General features: G+C 43.4%; 1 protein-coding gene across 1 annotated transcript; it reads right to left on the bottom strand.

The window, feature by feature from the left end:
• Window positions 1-135: 135 nt before the first annotated feature.
• On the bottom strand, window positions 136-10,609 carry LOC129200243 (protein O-glucosyltransferase 1-like). The gene is made up of 8 exons (XM_054811583.1): window positions 10,495-10,609; window positions 9,868-9,958; window positions 6,999-7,142; window positions 6,420-6,555; window positions 4,210-4,331; window positions 2,597-2,656; window positions 1,483-1,582; window positions 136-695 (listed from the first exon to the last, which is right to left on the bottom strand). The coding sequence occupies exons 1-8, from the start codon at window positions 10,577-10,579 to the stop codon at window positions 633-635; spliced, it is 801 nt and encodes a 266-aa protein (XP_054667558.1). The 5' UTR covers window positions 10,580-10,609; the 3' UTR covers window positions 136-632.
• Window positions 10,610-21,859: the final 11,250 nt, after the last annotated feature.

The raw sequence follows: 21,859 nt of genomic DNA, 5'->3' as shown, positions 1-21,859 counted from the left end.
ATCAGACATACAAGCACATACACACTAAGAGTTTTTTTACAAGAAATCCACAAGAATACTACACCAAAACACCCCTCCCATAAAGCAGTTAAAAGTTATAAAAACCTTTGTAAATCAAAACCACATTCTCCCAAACAAGATATAATGTATGAATCAATACTGCATCTGCTCAATCATATTTCAGGTTCTCTCTCTTACTACATACATCCAGTGGCAACACTTGCCCCAGAATGCATATTAAGACATGATTCTTCAGTTCCTTCTGTCTTTGAAGACAGTAATGCTATCACTGTAGTATGGAAAAAACCAATTTTGAACACGCAGCTTGGTACAGGAATATAAAGAAAAATTGTTAGAAAGCCTTTTTGATTAAAATAAAATAAAATTTTCGATCTGTACATTTATTAGTGATCCAAGACCTTTACTTTCCCCAAAGCACTTTTATTTCTCCTGATCTGACAGGGAAAAGCTGACACTGAAAGAGGTCATGCTAAGCTCCTGACTTTTCAACTGCCTTAAGTCTGTGCACAAGCTTTCTTGCCTGCATCGAGCTGGTTACTGGAATTAGACCTTAGACCATGCAAGGCAAGAAATAACCCATAGCCCTTGAACAGCTTTACTAATCAAAACTCTTACTTGTATTTGCAGTGATCAACCAGCGGAATTTCCTTTGCAGGAGGTTTTCCCAAGGTGTCCTTAAATTAAAGAGAATTAAAAAAAAAAATCAGTAAACTTTATATGGTGATTTCGTATTTTTTTCCCTTCTCAGTTAGAAACAAAGTTGAAGTCTCCAATCCCTCCATTCGCAATTCTGCGAAAACATTCTCTGGTGGGCTTTTGTAAGCATTATGAAGAATCCCAGCCCTTCAAACAAGAAAAAAAGTTCAGTAAATTACACACTGCCTGTAAGCAAACACCAGCACAAACACATTAAATGATAATGTTTAGCTGGCAGCTACAGAATTGAAACCAGCTTGGGACAATGGGCTACGTGAAGCCAAGTGTAACCAGATTAGCCAAGACTGTCTGGAGAGAGCTGGACTGTAGACTAAGTATGGAACTAAATAGTTATCAGCAACAGTTATCAGAAAGTTATCAACAACAAGACCAAGAAATAGAGATGACAGAAAAAGGCTTAAAAAGACTGACAACACCACACAGGCATCTTGGGGCTAGAAGGGGAAGAGTTGGCTAATTTTGTTGTAATCGAAGAGGAGGAGATTGGCACAGGTTCTTTTTCTTATGTGTGCCGGTTTCCTTGAACAAAAAGAGTAGACAGAAGAAAAATGTTTGGCCTGCCAAGCTCTAAAGACTCCTTCCTTTCATCCACCAGAGAGATGTGGCCATCAAGGGAACTTCAAGCCTGCCCTACTCTAGAGGACCACCCACAACTCTCCAACAAGATGCATCTCAATCATCAAAGCCATCTTGCAACGCTACCCTTTCTGGCCTTCACATTCAGGAGACAGACAACACACACACCTTCTCAGATTTCCAAGCCTGGTTTTTAGTGTACTCAGCATCAACAAGTTCTGGGTTTTCTCGGGACAGCAGAATTAGGGGATCTCTCTCAGGGCTCGTTCTGCAAAAGAAATGCTATCAGTAATTGGCAAGCCACACGACCCAACACAGCTAACAAACGACAGGACTCAAGACCCTGGCTCTTCATGAGGCTAACCTCCTTATGCGCCCCGAAAGCATTTTGAAGTGCCTACTATACAGTGTATTTCTGGCCAAGGGTATACTAGCAGAAGAGAGTGAATTATGTGTCTTGAAATTATTTAAGGCCATGTTTCTCTATTTCACTTACGAAATATTTAATAGTATTATTTAAGCAATACCCAGGAGAGATCGGCAGAGATGTTGTTTCCTTCAGGCCTTATCTTCATGGGTGCCAAATACTTTAACTCCCTTCTAAGTCAGAAAGTGAGCGAAGAGATGCTAAGCATCTTCAGCACTCAATCCCTCTGACACTAACTTAAAACACTACTGATAAACAAGGTTATGACATCCCTGAGACTCACTCATCATCATCTCCTGAGCCTAAGATATCAAACCCATCCCTACTGGGGGTGGAGGAGGAACAAAAAGAAGTAGAGTTTAATACTGTTTTCAAACTGTCACTGGAGAGAGGGCAAAAATAATCTACTCTCTTGTCCCCCACCACTCAGGTAATTTAATGCAAGAATACTTGTTGATTCACTTGCATGACGAATAAAGTATTCACACTGGCAAGAAGCATGCACATCAATATCAAATCTTTAAATTTGTATCACGCACCTGCAGTTCCCGTCACAGAAGAAAACAAGCTGGTTCCCAGTGTGACAGTTTTACTCATTGAGAAATAACGTAGCAAATCCATCACAACTTCTGTTTCCAATATTAGATTTATAATAAACTAGTTGCAAATGGCAATTCTTATGGAGAATCACTAATGGTGAAATGCTGCTATACAAAATATCTCGCTTTCCTTACTTTTAAAAAACTCATTTGAGGTTACATTTGTTTAGGTCTTGGAGATATAGAAACTTCTATATACAGACAGCTGTTGCATCATTTTTTGCTAGAATCTCCTGCTATAGAAAAATATGCTCACCTGGATCCTCGGAAATATCCTTTAGAGATTTTTTTCATCCACGGCCATTTTTCTGCAGATCTGAAAATATTGTTTATATATGGCAATAAATGATTTAATATAACCATGAAACAGTGCTCTCATCAGTTTTCACAGCATGATCTCTTTTTATCATTCTTCATTTTTGATGGAAATCACTTTCTTCATTATAGCAGAAAAAACTCTCAGCCAGGTCCAATGAAACAGGTTTTCCTGTGAATATTGTGTTTAATGCAACATGACATAGGCTACTTTTCAGAATATTTTTCAGTCAAAACAATGAATTACACACAAGTCCCTCAGCAAATCTTTAAGGGTATTAAAGTTTACCTAAAATTTGAATCCACTTTTTGCATTGTTGCTTTATTTTTCAGTACTTTATTGAATATGGATAGTGCAAAATGACTAGTTTCTAACCACTGTCATTTCCCATTAAAAAAAACCCCTAAACTATAGCAAACAAAAAAACCTGCCTAGTGTTGTGCATTTAAAACACAAGGGTTCATTCTTTTCCCAAATAACTTTGATTTTAAATCTAAACAAGTCCTTCAAAACAGCTGTTCACGTTTTATTTCTGTCGGTGCAGTCACCTGCCTCCCTTCAGGGAACTTTTTGTTGCACTTTTTTGTTTCACTTGGCTTGATATGTCGGTCCTGATCCCCAAATTGATCTGCACAGGTAAAGCTCTGCACCTGCTTGTAACCAGTGACACAAGTGGGGCTCACTGGGAAAGGAAGGATAAGTAAATGCTGTGGACCTTGATTATATTTTATCACATTCGGCTTCAGCTATGATTAGTCCCACAGATCTTCAGATTTTAAAGAGGGAAACATTCAGCCTTGCATTCTGATGGCAAGTGATTGACATCAAGGTGATTTTTTTTCTTGTTACTTTTCTACGTTCACTCACTGTCACACACTTTGTCACTCTCCATAGGAAACAGCCCCTATTCTGCTAATAGTCAAAGATCCTGCCAAAAGAAAGATTCCCAGTCAGAAACATCTTCTGTCTTACTCTCAAGCCCAGTAATGACTCTTGATTCTTGGGAACGATTCCAGGTTTCTCTATTGCACAACAATACTCAAGTAAAAGCAGATCTAAAGAAGGCTTTCCTTTACCCTTCCAGAAGCTTACACAAATATCCTGGATCATCCCTGCAGTGAAAAAACCACAGCTCTTAGAGAAGTAGTTGGAAACAAAGGAAAATATTTCCATGTGTCAGGGGAGATTTCTGCAGGCAAAAGATAACTGCTGCTTTATTGACAAACCCTATCCCAGCAAAAAATGATAGTAATCTGGCCCTGACAGCATGAAGAATGTGCATACTTTGTCCTCTGCATTCCTTACTAAAGTGTTGGAAACAGAGAAGCTAATTATAACTTCTAGTTACATCATCCAAGGTTTCCATGGAGAATTTTCATACAGCAGTTAGGCTGTTTGTAGTTAATGAGAGGCAGCAGGACAGATCACAGGCCAACAGACCTGTGGTCTGAGACTTTAATGTTGCCCTAATGCTGCCCAGTGCTAGATGGCTTTTACTGTGAGTTTGTCTTCCATTAAATCTTCCCTTCCATGTAACCATTTCCAAAACATACCTCCTGAGGTCCTCTCTCATGAGGTCCCAGCGTCCTAAACCTGTTGGGTAAATTGGCCAAACAGCTGGTCCTCCTTCCCAAAACGTCCAGGCAGGATACATGATATCATTGTATTCAGGTGTCTAAAGAAAAAGGAGAGTAATGTAAGAATAAGAGTAATATCTACTTCAGTTTACTGACTGAGCTCACCAGTAATGAATGCCCCTTCTGGGAGTTCTGTCAGCTTTCTCCGTTACTGTCCCGTGAGCAGCCACGAGAGCTTTCAATAATTTAAAAAAGGCTGTGTCTTGCTGCGTGACAACACGGGACTTTCATGTTAGAAAATAACAAAAAAGTTCCAGGGTATAGCTGATCAGTAAATAGCAGAAGACCTGAGCTCCATTCACCTTTCTAAAGACTTGTGTCTACGCGTAGCTACCAATGTTTTCTACTGATCATAAGTCAAGGCATTATTATCTCCTCAGAAATAGAGGCACTTCTAGACACTTTGACTTTTAGACTTTCAACACTTCAGTTCATTCCAGCCTTCCTAAAGTTCACTTAAAAATTCAACAAATATTGACGTCATGCAAGAGTTTCAGTTCCTCAGTCCTATTTGGATCCTTAAACTCCCATTTAATCAGAGGGAATACCAGCACTTAAGACTAAACCCTTTCATGAAACAAGACTACAGGTCACTTCCTTGTACGAGTAATAAACTTTCATCCAAATTATCCATCTATCTGTCACCTGAAGATACAGGAGAGAGTCCAAGGCCACCAATGTGATTACAAGGCTGGGGCCCATGATCTATAGAGTGTGTGCTTCTATGATCTGCTCCTTCTCCATCTTGCTATAAACAGGCATTGATAACAAACCACGACAGCTCCACCACCATCGCAGGGTCAGCCCTGCAAGATGCAGAACTGGACAATCCTGCAATCCCTTACGCTTCCAGCCTTAGAAAGCACCCTGGACCAGCGTCCTGGAGCCTCGCTCAATTCTGGTAGGGATTAACACTGGCTGGTTAAATGTGAGCTGTGCTTGGGTCACCGGGTGTCAGTTAAGGTTAGGGCTGAGGTTACAGTTCAGATAGGACCATAGAATTCAATTTCTTGCAGGGTCCTGCAAGGCACCCAGTGGCAGGATGATGAATATGGCTGCAAAGATTAAAATCCTGCAACCTGCTCTGCATCAGTTTGGGTTCTGCTGGCTAGAGTTAAGGCTGTGCGATGGTCAAGGGGCAAGACAGCTAGCTCTACTACAACATCTGGCAGTGAATATGGTTCTTGAATGACAGTGCTTGCAATGCTGTACTGAAATTCTAAAGAGAGTTTTAGAATGGCTGGGGAGTAGCCAATAGTTACAGATTGTATTAGGGTTCAGACTGCATGAGCTGAAGACCTGGGTGAGATACTACAAGTTAGCCAAAACAGAATAGGGCCTGAACTAGCAAGAGCAAATGGTTTATTACTTCTTTTTGCAACTTACTGTCTGCTGGGCTTCCTCCAAGGACAGAATCATGATCAGGGTTAGGTAATGACGGTGCAGGATTTCTGCATGTTGGGCATACACTAAGGCAAAGCAAGATTACCTGAAGCTTGAGGTGTAATGATATTTTGTTGGAAAGGATAAGACACTATGCTACAGTCAGGTTTCACAATGGGAGGGCTCTCCAGCATGGGAACAGAGACGCAGAGAATGAATGTCTCTGTCTGTGTGCATGCCTCTGCGTGTGTGTGCATGTTTGGAGATGGAAAAGGGAATCCAGGGGAAAAAGGTTCACAGGAGACTAATATTACAGAAAAGATAAGAAACACTTATGTGTGCTACCAAAAAAGAGGACTGAAATAGCCATATTAAATGAGATTAACTGTATGACAGCTGACTGACGATCAAAAATCCTTAACAACACTGATAAATTACAAATACGATTTTAACAGAGGCATTGTAGCAAATGACAGTGATGATGGCACGTGTCCCATCCAGCTGTGCATCCATTGTGGCAGAGGTACATTTTTTGACCTAGAAGAGGAGCTAATGGGGAGAAAGTGTTCTATCGAATAAATCTGCAAATCTGTCTGCCAGAAAACTGGAAGCGAAAGTAAACGAAGAGCAAAAAAGAGCAAGCAATTTTGACACACAGGAAATCTGTGGGGAATCATCCTCAAAAACACATTCCCAAGAGAAAGGAGGACATGCATGTCTCAGCTCTTAAGAGGTGTGCGCACCTTACTGAAGGAAAAGACTGGAATAATGGGTTTCATCCACTTGGGGACCTGGGGATAGTCTCGCACATTGATCACCATTTCCATGTCAGGGAGGCGGTTGATGATCCCCAGAAGGAAGTGCTCAACTCCACTGCATCTGTGGAGAAACAACATATGGCAAAGAACTATAAGGGAAGGCAGAACCCTGCAGTCTCCTGCAGGCCTTTCTCTGCGCAGGAGCAGAAGAAACAGTGAGCCTGAGCCATACCATGATGCAGGCTGGGAACTGCCTATAGCAGCCTCTAAGCCCCCCAGGCAGTACAGACACCAGTGAAGCAACCCCTCCTGTTACATCTGGCCTGACCTGCAGCTTTCTCTGGGATCCCACAACCAACCAACCCTTGGTAGTTGCACTGCAGTGCAACAATGATGCTTACCTCTTGCTACATTTAAGCCTCATACCTAATTTTCTAGGCTCCTGCCCTAGTAAGGAATTCAGACCTTTGAAATACCATTGTGCTCAATGACTTTCAACTTGGCAGAGCTGGAAGTACTTCTGAGTCCCAGCTAGGAAGACAAGATCTTCTGCACAGCTCTTACCTTGCAGGGAACAAGCAGTCCTGCTCACGGTACAATTTGTTCTTAATGATTTGGTAGTGCGTCCCAAGCTTCCTGCTCACCACATCTGATATTGTCTCCTTGGAAATGCCACCTCGAAAAGGAGCAAGGTCCTGCTTCCAGACACTGAAATGAAACAATCAGTCATTATTATGTACAATAGGGAGGATACTGTGCATTAAATTACTGCAGGATACAGAACAGACTTCTAGCTAAAACAAGCTCCACGTAGCTTCCAGGAGTTCTGCAGCATGTGGCATAATGGAGAATTTGATTTAAGTCGCTTGGAAGAGCTGTTACTCAGAGACTCAAAGGTCCAAGCTTCATTCTTTGAATATCTACGTGCTGCATGCCCAAACGGAAAGCCCAGCACAGGACTCTGTGGCTAAATCAACATGGACAACTCTAGTTACTCTCCCAGAAAGCACCTTACATACCCTGGGAAAGTTATGGGTAAAAGCCCTCAACTCAACCTTTGAGTTGCAAAGCTTGTGCTCTGGCCTTCCACAAATGATGGGCCACACCAAGACCAAATTACTCACACAACATCATGCTATTTAGATATTAAAAAAGAAAGTAAGAGCCTAGTCACAAGGAACAGCATCACCCAATAATGCTGTGTGTGGTGAAAGCCAGCCCAGGAGGACAGGCCTATGTAGTACATGTTCTGTGACAGCTGCATGGCACCAGTGAGCTCCAGGAATGCAGTATGAAAATATAAACTTAATGAATATAAGAACATACAGAAGGAGGATGCAGTTTATATAAATTTAGTCTAAAGGCCCTCAGATCTAACTCCTTGGAGCATTTAACAACACTGTCAGATTGTAATAGCCATGGTTACATGCTCCCCACTTTTTGGTAGACACTGCATCAATGCCTTAGTTTAATACAAGGCTGTTGGAGTGATCCCACTGTGAGGGTGCTCAAACACTGGCACAGGTTGCCCAGAGTGGCTGTGGAGTCTCTATTCTTTGAGATACTCAAAGCCTGACTGGACACAGTCCTGGCAACCCTGCTCGAGCAGAGGTGTTGGACTTCATGATCTCAAAGAGGTCCCCTCCAACCTCCAGGATTCTACCATTTTGAAATCAGGTGAAAAACTGTTAAACATAAAGAATTGCCACCAAAATGATGGGCTGACCACAGGACAAGCAGTCTGGTAGGGACACAAATGTAATGAGCTTGAGAACAGGAAGACAGTTGCAGTTTTATGGCACATCCATGTCATTGTAATCTAAGCAACAACTGAAAGGTAATAACAAACAAGTTAGGACCTTAAGTCCTTGGCCATTGAGTCACAGAAGACTAGACATAAGTAGAATATGTTATATGGGGAAAAGTTTTGTAATGTCCATCACTATAGCAGTGCTCCTTAACAACCCTTAAATGAACTACCACTGTAGCAAAAATTAGGTTTGGAGAACCATAGCAACTGTAACCTTGTGTTACTATTGCCTATCATGTTCTGAAGCAGGTTTGGAGGTTGTAACCACTTGGGAAGGTGTCCTTCCCAAAGGTGAGGAGGACATGGCGGAGTGTATGTTTAAAGATCAGGAGATATCTCCAGGCTGTATCTGAATTGGAACTGAGGAAAAAGACTGGAAGGCTAAACTAGGAGAGATCTTTCTTCATCAGTATTTCAAGAGCAATGAAGATCCAAAACTCCAAACAGAGTGTACAGTTGCATTATATGACTCATTAAAATCCAATACAGCACTCATCTCGCCCCCAAAATGAATGAGCACATCTAGTATTTATTAAATAGGAGGCTTAAAATTGGGCATCTGTGTTCCTGCCTTTGGAATCCAAATCCTAAGGACAAAAGGGTATTTTGACTCTTCCCTGTATTCCCTCTTCCCCTTTAAATAGAAACATTACTTAAAGATATCAGAAAAACCCAGTTCTACAGTCCCTACCCACATTACAGTGATGACCTACGCACCTGTAATATTCTCCATGCTGAAGTCATGCTCTACCAGTGGGAACAGAAGGGAAATCTGGTCTGGCTATGTCTAACACTTGTACCGCCTACAGTGGTTTTGCATCCATGTGTAAGTCTCTAGCTCTCTGCACTAAATCACCATAGGAAGATTAGGCAAAGTGCTGGCATTTTGCATAATGCTCCATAGTTATATAAAAAAATAAACAGGACTTGTGTCTTCCTCAAAGAGCTCCCCTTGGATCATACTTTGGTCATGTGAAGATCAGGTATTTAAACATCCACTGCCACTCCAATTCTCACAAGCAGCGAGCTAAATTCCCTAGAAAGAGCACTTCTTCAATTCTCCCCTCCCCTCTTCCACTGGAAGCCCTTTCCAAGCACGGGGAGTGAGTAAAGTACAACACGCTATCACGCCAAATGAATCTGTGTTCTTTAATAGCCTTTCTTAATCTAGCTGGTTTTAAATATTTTGCACATACTTGATTTCTTCAACTTTTAAAAGCCCCGGAGAAAGACTTGTTAGCAACATTCCACTGAGAGAGAAGGCGGAAGTGGATTGTTAACACAGAAATATCGTCAACTGTGTATGAGTTTATTGTGTGATCATATATGAAATGCTGACATAGCATATGCTGCTCTATCATAGAGGACAACAAGAATGACCAGTTTGCAGGTGGACACACCTTCTATTGGAACTATGGAGGGCAATCTGTTTCACACAGTGCCATTGATTACCTCCCATTTGCAAGCACCGTGAATTCTGATGGCTGCAGACGTGACACTTCAGAGCCCAAATATTCCATGAGCCCAAATATTCCATAACTAATTCCCATCCATCAGTGCTGGCAAAAGTATTCCCTGCCATGGCTAGAGGCCTGTGCAGTCAAAAGGAAACTGGTCTCTCACCTTTGGTGGCAGCTGCAATTCTCCTTTACACACGGCTTATAGACTTCCACAGCTTTCTTAATTTGGTCAGTTATAGTTTTCCATTTGGCATCTAAAATACACAGGAAAGAAAACTCAAAGGAATTAACCCATTAAACTACCAGAGCAACTAGCGGGAGCCGAACATGATTTCTGGCCCAGCTGGCAACAGCAATACACCAAGGTCCCGCAACACCCTCCAGTGCTGCTCCAGCCCATGCAGTTCAACGAGAGCGTGTCTAAAGCAAGCGGGGGAAAGAAAAGCCGTCACGGGCAAGGAGAGGGGCCACCCAGCTGAGGGGGGCCGGGGGAGAGGCAGTGGATCGGGCACCCCGCCACGGTCCCCGGGCTGAAAGGGAAGCCGGGAGGAGCTATCGGCTCCTCCCGGCTTCCCTTTCAGCCCGGGGACCGTGGCGGGGTGCCCAGGATGCTACCCGGCCGGGCGGAGGAGGAGGAGGAAGCGGCACCCCCTCGGCGCCCTCACAGGACATGCAGGCTCCCGCCCGGGCCACCAACCCTCGCCGCCGACCGCGAAAGCGCATCCCGTTCCCCCTCCCCCGGCAACACCAGCACACCCCGACGACACGGAAGGCCCAGAGCGCCGCTCACCTGCCGGTCCGCCCGCCACGGCTGGCTCCAGCCGCCACACGACGGTCACCGCCAGAACCCACAAGGCCAGCGCCGGCCGCCCCATACCGCCGCTGCCAACACCGCCCTGCGCATGCGCGACTCTCCGCCGGTGGCGGGCGCGGGTGATGCCCTAACCAAAGATGGCGGCCGTTGCTGCCAGCCCTGCAAAAAGATGGTGGCGCTAGCAGCGGGCGTTATGCCGCGGTGCTTGATGGGAACTGTAGTTCCTGCTCTGTGGTGGCAGTGTTCCTCCCCACTCAAGGGGTGCGTGTGGGGGGACCCCCGCGGGAGCCACGTCGTGACCACAGACGGCTTTTGTAGCTTATGGAATAAAGGCATTGGGGGGGGGCTACAGTAGGTGGGGACTGTGCTGCAAAAATATCCACTGCCCAGAGAAGGTCTGAGTGTCCATCTGTGATAGTGCCTTCAAATAATCTCCTAGCCACACTCGTTTGCAGCTCAGGAGTCCCACGAACCTTATGCAGGTGTGGCCCTCACTCCCTTTGAGATTGGGGGTTTTTTTGAGGGGGAACTTCCCTGGACACCTGAATTCATCAGTTTGTCCAACCTGTAAGAGGCTCCTTCTCCTGGCTCAACCTCTTGCTGTTGCCAAGGCCTGATTCACACTGATCATTTAGGATTAAGTCATGAATCAAATCATTACGGTATAAAGGTTTTGACTGATTTGTATAAACTTCTCTGCAGCTTCAGGGATGTGGACTGCAAGAAAGAAGGCAAACAGCAGGATTGAGAATTGGAGGTTGAGTGCCATCAACATAACGCGTAGGACCTTCTCTTTGCAAAACAGTTTCTAAGAATACAGTCTTCAAAACTACCCTCCATTTGGTGTTTGAGTCAGCCTTCAGGAGACAGGTTCATTAACCCAGTGCTGGATGTAATAACTATGCTGATAAGCAGCCGAATTAACGTAAGTAAGAAAGAATGGGGCTAAGCAGACACTGTCCTGACGTGAATCCAGACCAGTCAATTGATGTTTTGTCCCTAGGTTGAGTGTAGGAAGGCCTGTCCCCTCTTTGTGAGGTCTATGTATTCAAATGCGAACACTAAAACTTCATCTTTCCTAGCCCAGATCCAGCTTGGTGGTTTTGGATTCCAGGAGGAGGTGTTGTGGCTGCTTGTTAATAAGAAGGAGCCACATTTACGTCAAGTTTGTACCTACAGTGTGAAGGTTGAGTAATTAGCCCCAAAAGTCACCAACTCAACTTGTCTTAAAAGTTTCTTTTGTGTGAAACTGAATTGGTCCTGTAGGCATCCCCGTAGGTTTGGATGGAGAAATAGTTACTAGAAAACAGACCAAAGAGGAAAAGCATGTGCTGAGAAGAAGCATGAAGGTTTCCTGAGGACTGATAAATTCTAGAGACTGGTAGTCCTGCAAGAGCTGATAAACTCCGGGCACCAAGTGTCCGCTCAATCTGTGCAAGGCCACAAGTCAATGCTGGTATCAACCATGGATCGTGTGACTGTAGGGCAGCGGCTCCTATATGCAGACAAAGACTGCAGGATTATGTTGATATAAATGACTTTGAGGGACTTTCTGAACACCCACTTGGAAGCTGCCAGTGTGTCAGCACAACCCTCTACTGAGTATATATACAGCTGGGGTTGTCCTCCAACTGGGTAACTGGGTGACTGTATGAGTGAACTATGAGGGACTAAGTGAATCTCGTGTGTATTATCTGCTATTAGTAGTAACAGTTTCCTAGAGTGAAAATCTTGAGTACTTCTGGCTGTCTCATTCTAAACTCCTGTTGCACAGCCAAAGAATTTTTAAGCAAATCAGGGGAATTAATCCTTTCTTTCCATCTTCTCCTACAGTCCCTCTGTCTTCCTTTTGATTTCTGCATAGGGCCTGCTTTCTTGCTTTTCCTGTACAGTCTCTTTCACAGCTGCAGGAGTCATAGATCCAAAACTGGATGCTGGTCCGAAGACTCCCCCAAAAGTGTGAAACTTAAGTAATGTAAAAGCAAAAATTGCCCATACTCTTGTATATCTATATTTGCCTCTACATGGCTAATCCAGCCATTATTTCTAGCACAGTTTTCTGTCTTCCCTCTCAACTTCCAGACCAGATTTTCCTGCTTCTTTCCTGGCTGACTGAATAGAGACATCAGTGTGCTGTTCCAACACTGTTTCTGGTTGTTTCTCACAGCTCCCCACTAGTCTCCTACACAGCCAGTAGAGCTGTAGTAGTTCACCCTGTAGCAAAGGTTATTTCGGGTGCTTTCTCTGAGGCAAAGAGTAGGAGTGGTAGTCAGCATAAATGTTTAATAGGCCCTGAGAGCTAAGACTTTAAGATGAAGCTCCTTTTGAAGCTACATTTACAGCCTCTGCTATCCCAGGCTTTGTATAATGAAAGCACCCCGGGCTACTGTGGTGTGGTTTTGGCATGCACTGTAGTTCCCCCTGAGCACCTTGGATGGTTGTAAGCCCTTGACTCTCACTTCAAACACAGCCTTTGCCTCACCTTCTCTACCTTCTTAATTTCCTGCAGATCCAGAGCTCTGTGCAGGAGCATCTGGCTCTGATCTTTGATACCCTCCCTCAAACACAGTCCCTCCCTCATTTTTTTTCTCTGCCAAATCAAGCACAAACACCCACAAATTTACTTTCATCATGTTCCATGTGCCTGGAGTGGAAAATCACTTGGCTGTAAGTCTGCTGTCCTTGCTTTACATATTCAACGTAGGTTAGAAGAAGGGTGCTTGGGAAAGAGTTTGGTTCTCTAAGCTGGTTATAAGACTGAGCTAAAGAAAACAAGCTTTCTCTATCTTGCGTTTCTCTCAGAGCTGTGGTCTGGCTTTTCTTATGGCTATTGTCTGCTTGTGCAGTGGTGCCAATGAGGGCTTTTCTCCTTTAATTCATCCTTTTGTGCTAAATGGAAATCCTAGGTTTTCTAAACTCCTCAAATAATAATGGTGAAGTTTTCATATGAAGAATGGCCATCCTACGTGCACTGACATTCTCCAGAAGTATGGACAACCAGAGAAGGTTTATGTGCAGCTAGGAAAGGTGGTGCTAGTAAAAAGGGGAAATATCCAGACATTATAAATGAAGCTTCCAGTAGTTGTGAGGTAGCCAATGTATGGCTCTTCATATAGCTTTCACGCTTGAACATCAGTGGGGCTAGGCTGCTGTGAAAGGCTTAGGTAGTCTCAAAGCTCAGCAGAGGAAGGAAGAAAGCTATACAGGCTGCTGAGGTTCACAACCCATGATTGACATTACCAGGGCTTCTGGGGCTGAGCCCAGTCTTTCCCATAAGAAGCCACATGGCTTCTAGAGAGTCAAGACCGTTTCCTGTTGGCGAGCTCCTCATGGAGCTTATTTTTCCCTTTGGCTCCGAGCTGTGTCCAGTAACACTCAGCCCTGTGGATGTGTTGGACTGCGGCTGGCAGCATTCAGGAACGCTGGCTGCATCTGCAGTACGTGGCTTGGGGATGTTTGGTATTGAATATTCAATTATTTTATGCAAAGGAGGCTAATTATGAAACTGTTACAGTGACTGGAGCACTGCATGAGAAGTGTAGCACCAGAATATGACACCCAGTAAGGGCTGGGTCATGAACTAAGGCTCAGACTAAGACTCTGCAGGGCCTGCAGAACAGCTGAGTCAGACCGGGCAAAAGATGTGCAGGAGATCCCAGAGTTTTGTTCTGATGAAATCCCATCCGAGTCTGCCAGTGAAGAAAGTCAGTAACTCAGCCCTCAGCCCAGCCTGAGGGTTTGTGAAGGCAATGGAAACAATGGAGAATCCAAGAAAAAGTGGGCACCTGTAGCTCAAGCCTGAGGTCAAAGTTTAAGTACTTATGCATGCTGTGGGAGCAACACAAACCAACTACATCTGGTGCCTAAGAGAAGATGCAAGAACTGCAGTGGTTTCACCCCTTGAGGAATTTGTATGTACCAGGCGATGCCTGTGTTCATGGCAGTGATGACAGTATTATAAAGAATTTTTCATAATGGCAACAGAGTGTAGCAGCTCCAAAAGGGAAGAAGGATACCTGTTTAGTGTGACCTGTATGTGTAAGTGCACAGATAAACGTGGCGCCAGGACTATATTTAAGTTTTTTTATTTGTAACCCTAAAAAAGGGAACAGGTGAATCCAGCTTTCTCAGAGGAGTTCAGAAAATGTAGGATTCTTGTTTTGTAGAGAAGAATGAACCGAGGGATTAAAAGTCATCAACACCCCTGCACAAACAACAAACTGGAAAAGACACAGATTTGTAATGGTGGAGCATGGGGAGATCTGGTAGATTCGGAAGGTATCAAGCCCTTTGCCTCATCAAGAGGATGTATTTAATATTTGTACCCATTTACCTTTGCAGTTGCGTCACAGGGCACCAACACAAGCTAAAATTGAGTATATTCCTATAGAAAAGGCTTTGGCATTAGGCCATGGCTGTAAAGACTTTTTAAAATCTGTTTGAGAGGCCATGTTAACTAAAACTGATCATAAATCACTTTTTGCCATTGCCAGTGGGGATCTGGCAAACACCTTCCTGCAAACAGAACGTCTCTAGCTACAGTTGTATAACTTGCAAATTGAATGTGAACCTGAGAAAGATTTAGTAGTTACAGGCACTCTCTAGTGCCTTTGACAAAAATGCTGTGGAACAAAGTCCCAGGCTAGATTATGTATATGTCAATTGGGGAAAACAAAACAGAAAAACCCAGCCCTGTCGCTTCTCAAATGAAATGCAGGCTTTTATTGCTAGTGGTTTGCTGAGGACGAGACACTGCAGGATGTAATTAAGGTTCTACTAGAAAATGATTTGCACAGTTTATTCTGTCCCTGTTTCAGTTTAAAACGATTTAGATACCACTTCTCTGAGGCATGAAGAAAACTGATCCTTGAAGTGTTGCAGGAAAATAGAGATACAGAAAGCCATTGAGAGCCTGAAGGCAGCGCGAGACATCTCTGCTTCCCTCAATAGTCAGAAATACAAGCGATGTTAAATGGAGGAGCACTTGGTGGTGGAAAACACTCACCCTCTAGAAGGAATTTAGCGAAGTAGGCTTGCATCAGCTTGATGTGGGAGTCCTGACCAGCCATTTTCGTATCGCCGAGTAGTCTGTACTGGAAGGCACTACAGCATTATAAGGGAGTAGGTTGCTTGTATCTGCTATCAGTGGATTTCATATATATAACAATAATGTCTGCCAATGGACTACAGTTTAGTACAAGCTTATGTGCATCACAGCTAATCCCCAGTGCCTAAACCTACCACACCGGAGGAAAGAGATGCCGAAATACTGCTAGAAAGGGGGCGGTGTCAATCTGCTGCACTTCTGGCACTACTCAGTTGCAGTGGATTGTCACATCTGTGCTAGCAGAGACTGATATCATAGTACGGGTGGGTTGGTTGAGATAAGTAAATAGAAAAAGTGGAACAAAAACGTGGTATGATTTTGTAGTCTGGAATTGGCAGTGTTTCACAAGTGATATAGATGCATAGTAACATCAAGAAACAACAATTACAGATGGGGCGCGCTCTGTGGAGACTTCATGATCATGTGAAGTGGTTGTTGTAGGCAGTGTGTGCTGTGGAGAAATAGATTCAGATTTCCCAAATTCCAGAGGGCAGTAGGAGAGTGTAAATTGCTGCCTTTCACAGTGGTGGTGTCAAGTTAGAGTGGCTGTAGTTCAGAAAGGCAAGCAGCTAGAAGTAGTGGGCTTTTTGCTAATTAACCACAGTACAGGTTTTCCAGCGGACAAAGGTGACAACACAGGACATGTGGGACAACAGGACGTTTATTAGGGGGAGCAGACAGCTTGTATGTACCTGCTGTTGTCCATCAGCTGGGTGTAGCTGGCTCCCCAGGGAAGCTTTGGGGACCTGTAACCTTTCAGAAGCTCTCAGAGGAGGTGCTGTTGTACAGAGGCTCACACTGAACAGCACCGATCAGCAAGAGCTCAGGGATTAATGCAAAGCTCTTTGGGGTTCCTGGTTAGGACTAATTCCTAAGCAATGTGGAATATAGGAGCTCTTACGTGCTAATTCAACTGCCAAGAAATGGCGTGTTCGTGTACAAAGTGCTGAGTGTTCAGAGGACTCTAGTTCCTCCTAAGGTCCCAGCACTTGCCACCACCAGTGTCATTGCTTCAACTACTTTGTTTCCTGAAGACCATCTTCACTGGAGATTTCCCAGAGGTTTGTGACTCCATAGACCTTAAGTCATTCAAGTTGTTAAATCATTGAAGCATTGAACTGTAATTGTGAACAGCTTTATTCCAACTACTTTTTTTTGCGGAGCTGCACAAAAATTGTGCTTTTCTGTATCTTAACGTTGCTTGAATGTAATAGAATTTCCTTCTGCTAATAAACTGAGGCATTAAGTTTCTAATTTAGGGATGGGATAAAATGAGTTGTGCTGTGATTTCTAATCATGGGAGAACTCTTCTAATGTGCACACGTTCAGTGTTTGTGTCATAAAAATGGTTTCTTAACAATGCCCATTGCAGCTAATTTGTAACTACATAGTCTAAACATTGATTTCTGAAGTTTTTTTAATAGATCCCCAAGCTACTTAATTATCACTTACTGATCCTTGTTTTCTAATGATGATTAGTTTAGTTTCCTCAAACTTTCTAAAAGCTGGGTCTCAAGTGGCAGTAAGATGGACAACTTCTTATTCCATACCTAGGAATAAGGATAGGAAGGTCTCCAAAGCATTAGTAGTTTGTGTCTTCCCAGGAGTAGGATCTTCCCTTCACAGTGATACCCCTCTTAGTTGAATATCTAGAATGTTCTTTCTGGTTCAGCTAAAGCTTGTATTAAAATCAAGGAGAAACAAATTCAAATCAGAACTTCTCTGGGATTTAAAAAATCCTTCCTTCTTCTCACTAAGCCTCTTGCTTGTGGTAGGTTTCTTTCAGGTCTGGCACACCTTTTGGTCTATGAACCAGCTGAATTCTTCAGTATTCGTGTCTCTGTGAGTTGAGGGGAGAGAGCAACCTGCTTTCTGAGAACAATTTCCAATGAGGAAAGTCTTTAGGCTATCTTAATGCCTATTACAGTTCCATTGACTTGAACAGGTATCAGAACTGGACTTCTCTTTTAGAGATTGAGTCTTCCACTGCAACTTCGCATCCCACTACATTATTTAAATGACTAGCACATTGTCTGTAACATCAGAGCATCACATCTTACTCTGATGTTCTTACAGAGCAGATGGTTAGAGAGCAGTCCAGGGACTTGTCCACCTTGAATGAACTATCATCAACAGCAAAGGGGATGGTTGTAGAAAAGATTGATCAGTTTCTATCCACATTTGGAAAAATAAAAGGTGAGACATGTGGAGGGAGATTGGGAAAGGATAAGGAAATTATAGAAGGGTCATCAGAGATACCAGAAATTTCAAAAGCTTTCAAGGCCATTGCAGATCATAAGCTACATTCCTTATTTTCTGTGTTTTGCTGTAGACTAATCACCAATCTGTAGCGGGCACTAAGGTAGCAACTTGAACACATGACCTCAGGGTACCCCCTGCACTGCCTGTGCTACAAAAATAATAGTTGTATTTTACCTGTCAGATAAACCCTACAGTTTATAAAGGGTGAATAATTGCCAGCTATTAAAGATCTGAGGAGAAGAGATGTGTGCATCCAGAAGAGATTTGAAACAGTTGGCACAGAGTTCAACAGACAGCTTGTCCTCCTCTACAGCAACCTGGGACATGTTCTTGTAACAGGACTGGAAAGAATATCCTTGGGCTAGGAAGACGGGCCCTTGGACCATGTACTGCAAGCAGCTGTGTTGTGTAGAGTGCCCACAAGTCTAAAAACACTCAGCTTACTCAGTCCTCAAAGCAAGATAAATCCTGGGCCTGATCATGTTGTTGGTTACTGAAATATATTGAGAAGACTAGAAGAGAAGTCAGGAGTGTGGGGGAAAGTGCTAATTAAAGTAAAGACATAAAAGAGAAAAGGTAGACACTGATTTTTTTAATGGTCAGAAAGCAGAGCTTCTGGAAGAGACTTCCAAAAGAAGTAGTTATTATTGGTTACCTTGTTACCTCCTATTGCCATAGGGCTAGATCTGTCCTAAAAGGGATACTGAGATGGTCTGTCAGTGATGACAGGGCATGGCTCAGAAACGCCCACCAGCCTGAAACAAGCAGTGAAACTTTGCATCTTGTCAAATACAGTATCACTGAAAACTCAGAAAATAAGACCGAAAGATGCATTGGGATGCCTTCTAGTCCTATCCTCTATACAACAGCGTGGCTAGCTGTATCTGTCATTTTTGACCAACATTTGCCCTTCCCTTAAAGACATGCAGTGATGGAGCCTGCTCAGACTAGTAGGAATTTTTGGCTCATTTTAGGCTTGCTTCCATGGTAAGTCCAAATCCTGCCATCCAATGCTGGCATTGTAGCTCCTGTGTAGCTAGTCCTACCCCTGTCTACTACATTTGAATAGCTGATTTTTCCTAAGTAACTGTAGAATTTTGCATGTCTTTTTTGAATAACATCTTTTTTTTTTCCAGATTTTCTCAGATAATCAAAGCTGTTTTGAATATTAAGTCTGTTTTCCAGCACATTTACTGCCCCTCCCAGCAAGTTGCTGTCTAAAAGTTTAATAAGCTCAGCCTCTGTTCCTTCATTCTTGTCATTAATGAAAATATTGAATAATACGAGTTCTGCGAGAGTTGTCTACAAAAATCTAGCTTGATGCATCTCTCCAGTTTGATGGAGAAGTAGCAGTAACTTCACTGGGTATGTAATTTCCCCCTCCTCCAAGTGACAATCAAGAACAATTTGCTTTCACAGACTGTGAAATCTTCCAAGTTGAAAATCTGTTATGAAGAAGTCTCCAAAGGCTGGGGAAGCGTGGAATACACCTAACAGCAGAATTTACTCATAGATTGTAGAAGACCCATGCTCTAGCTGTAAAATCCATAAACATTTAAAGAGAGATGATCTGCTTAAGGAAATTCTTTAAGTATTTATGGCACCCTGCCAGACAGCTACCAGGCCAAGACACCTCCTGGCCTTAAAGCTGGAGTGTTACAGAAATAGTCTCAGCAGATTGTTGAAAAAAATCCTGTGGATTTAAGTCTTTTGGAACAGGTATGACCTCTGTAGAAAGCTTGGCAATTCTTTAAAGGTTTATTTCTTTGAAAAAAGCTCTCATGATACGCTGCTTTGACTCTTGAGTCATACAGTGATCTCATACTGATGGTACATTGATCTGCCTGTAGCTAAGTACTTCTCAGATGTACTTCTTAAGGTGCTTAGACATTCAAATGACCAAGAGGAGTACTTGAATTTTTCAAAGTAATGATGCCTTGTACCTTCAAGATTTAAGCCAACAACTTTTTGTCATCAGGAAGAGCTCTCTGCAGAAGGCAGGTTATTCCAAATGGTTGTGCTGCCATTCAAAGGGACCTCAACAGGCTGGAAAAAGTGGACCAATGGAAATCTCATACAGTTCAACAAAGGGAAATGCCAAGCTCTGTTCCTGGGCAGGAATAACCCCCTGCCACCAGTATAGGCCAGCATCTGGGAGGCTAGAAAGCAGATTTGCAGAGAAGAATCTGCAGGTCCTGGTGGACACCAAGTTGAACGTGAGGTAGCAATGTGCCCTTGTGGCAAAGGCCAACAGCTCCTGAGCTGCATTAGGAAGAGCATCACCAGCAGGTTGAGGGAGGTGATGCTTCCCCTCTGCTCAGCACAGGTGAGGCACATCTGGAGTGGTGTCCAGTCCTGGGCTACCCAGTACAAGACAGACATGGGCTACTGGAACAAGTCCAGCGAAGGGCCAGGAAGATGATTAAGGGCTTGAAGCATTTCTTATATAAGGAAAGGCTGAGAGGGCTGGGACTGTCCAGCCTGGAGAAGAGAAAGCTCAGGGGAATCTTATCAATATGTATAAATGACCAATATGGGGGAGGGGGGGCAGTAAAGGAGACAGAGCCAGACTCTTTTCCGTGGTATATAGCGAAAGGACAAGAGGCAAAAGGCACAAGCTGAAACACAAGAAGTTCTGTCTGAACATAAGAAAACTATTTATTTTTTTTTATTTTTTATTTTTTACACTAGAACAGGTTGTCCAGAGATGTTGTAGAGTCTCCATCCATGAAGATATTAAAAATCTGACTGGACACAGCCCTAAGCAACCTGCCTTAGTTGAACCTGCTTTGATCAGGGTAGGACTAGACAGTTTTCAGAGGTCCCTTCCCACATAAATGATTTTGTGATTTTGGGGGACACTCTTACATGTTCCTCTGGGGCATCCATGTGTGGTACCACCATAAACAGGGCACTGAATTGAGTCCCAGTTTGTACAGCAGTCCAAAGGAGGAATTTGCATTTTGATGTAAGGGAATGAGTGAAAGGTGTCTGTTCCCTGTGTCTCTCACACTTAGCAGAGACACCTCTACGTGTGCCAACTGATGCCAAATTAGCATTTTACACAGTTAACTAACTCTGGAAAGGCAAAAGGAAGTGGTGGAGAAAGCCCTGTGTGATGTAAGTGCAGACCTTTCTACATGTACATAATTAAGAATGCTTTCACTCAGTTATACACTTTATCCATTGTTATTATCGTTAATGTTTTCCTATCATTATCTGGTTTTAATTACAGGCAAAGATGGCTATGTAAATCATCCCTACTCTGACCTAATGATGAAGCAATTGCATTTTCTTTCCTGTAGTGGGAGAGGACACAGATGAAGCCAGTGCCCCAAGCCAGAGCCCTGAGCACAAGGTAAGCCATTAGTTTCAAATGACCTGTTTGAAAAACAGAGGTCAGGGAGCTGGGGAGCAGCCGCCAGGAAGGTCCATGGGAAGACCTGGGAGCATGGCTTGGCGAGGGACAAGAGGCAGTGCTGGCTCCACAGGCAGACTCCAACTTCTGTTCATGGAAACCGCCTGTCTGTGTGTGTTTCCACAGCATGTAGGGAAATGGGACTTAAACGAAAGACAGAGGCTGTGTATCAAGAAACGCTTTGCTGATGCTTCTGATTTCTTCTCCACGCGGAAACAACCCAGCAGAGTTTCAAAAGCTAGGCAATGAGCAAACAGCATACTGGATTTTTCTGTGTAGGTATATTAACAGTGTGTATTTTTCTCAGCTTTTCAGGTAGATATTTTCCTTTTCTATCTCTTATTTCAACATCCTTTTTGTCCAAGTTTTAAAGTCTGTGTGTGCACTGCAGAGACGCTTCTGTGAATACAGTCTGTCCAATAGGCCCCTGATATGTACTTAAATGCTGCTTTCTGAAGGCATCTATAGAATCCTGAGAAAAAAATAATTCTTTAGTTTATGAGTATGTCAGAGAGCATTACCTATTGCTGAAATGTAGCATTCCCCTCTTTCTT

This window comes from Grus americana, unplaced genomic scaffold (genome assembly GCF_028858705.1).
Source record: "Grus americana isolate bGruAme1 unplaced genomic scaffold, bGruAme1.mat H_22, whole genome shotgun sequence".
Classification (NCBI taxonomy): Eukaryota; Metazoa; Chordata; class Aves; order Gruiformes; family Gruidae; genus Grus; species Grus americana.
This window is presented reverse-complemented; position numbering and strand designations above follow the sequence as displayed.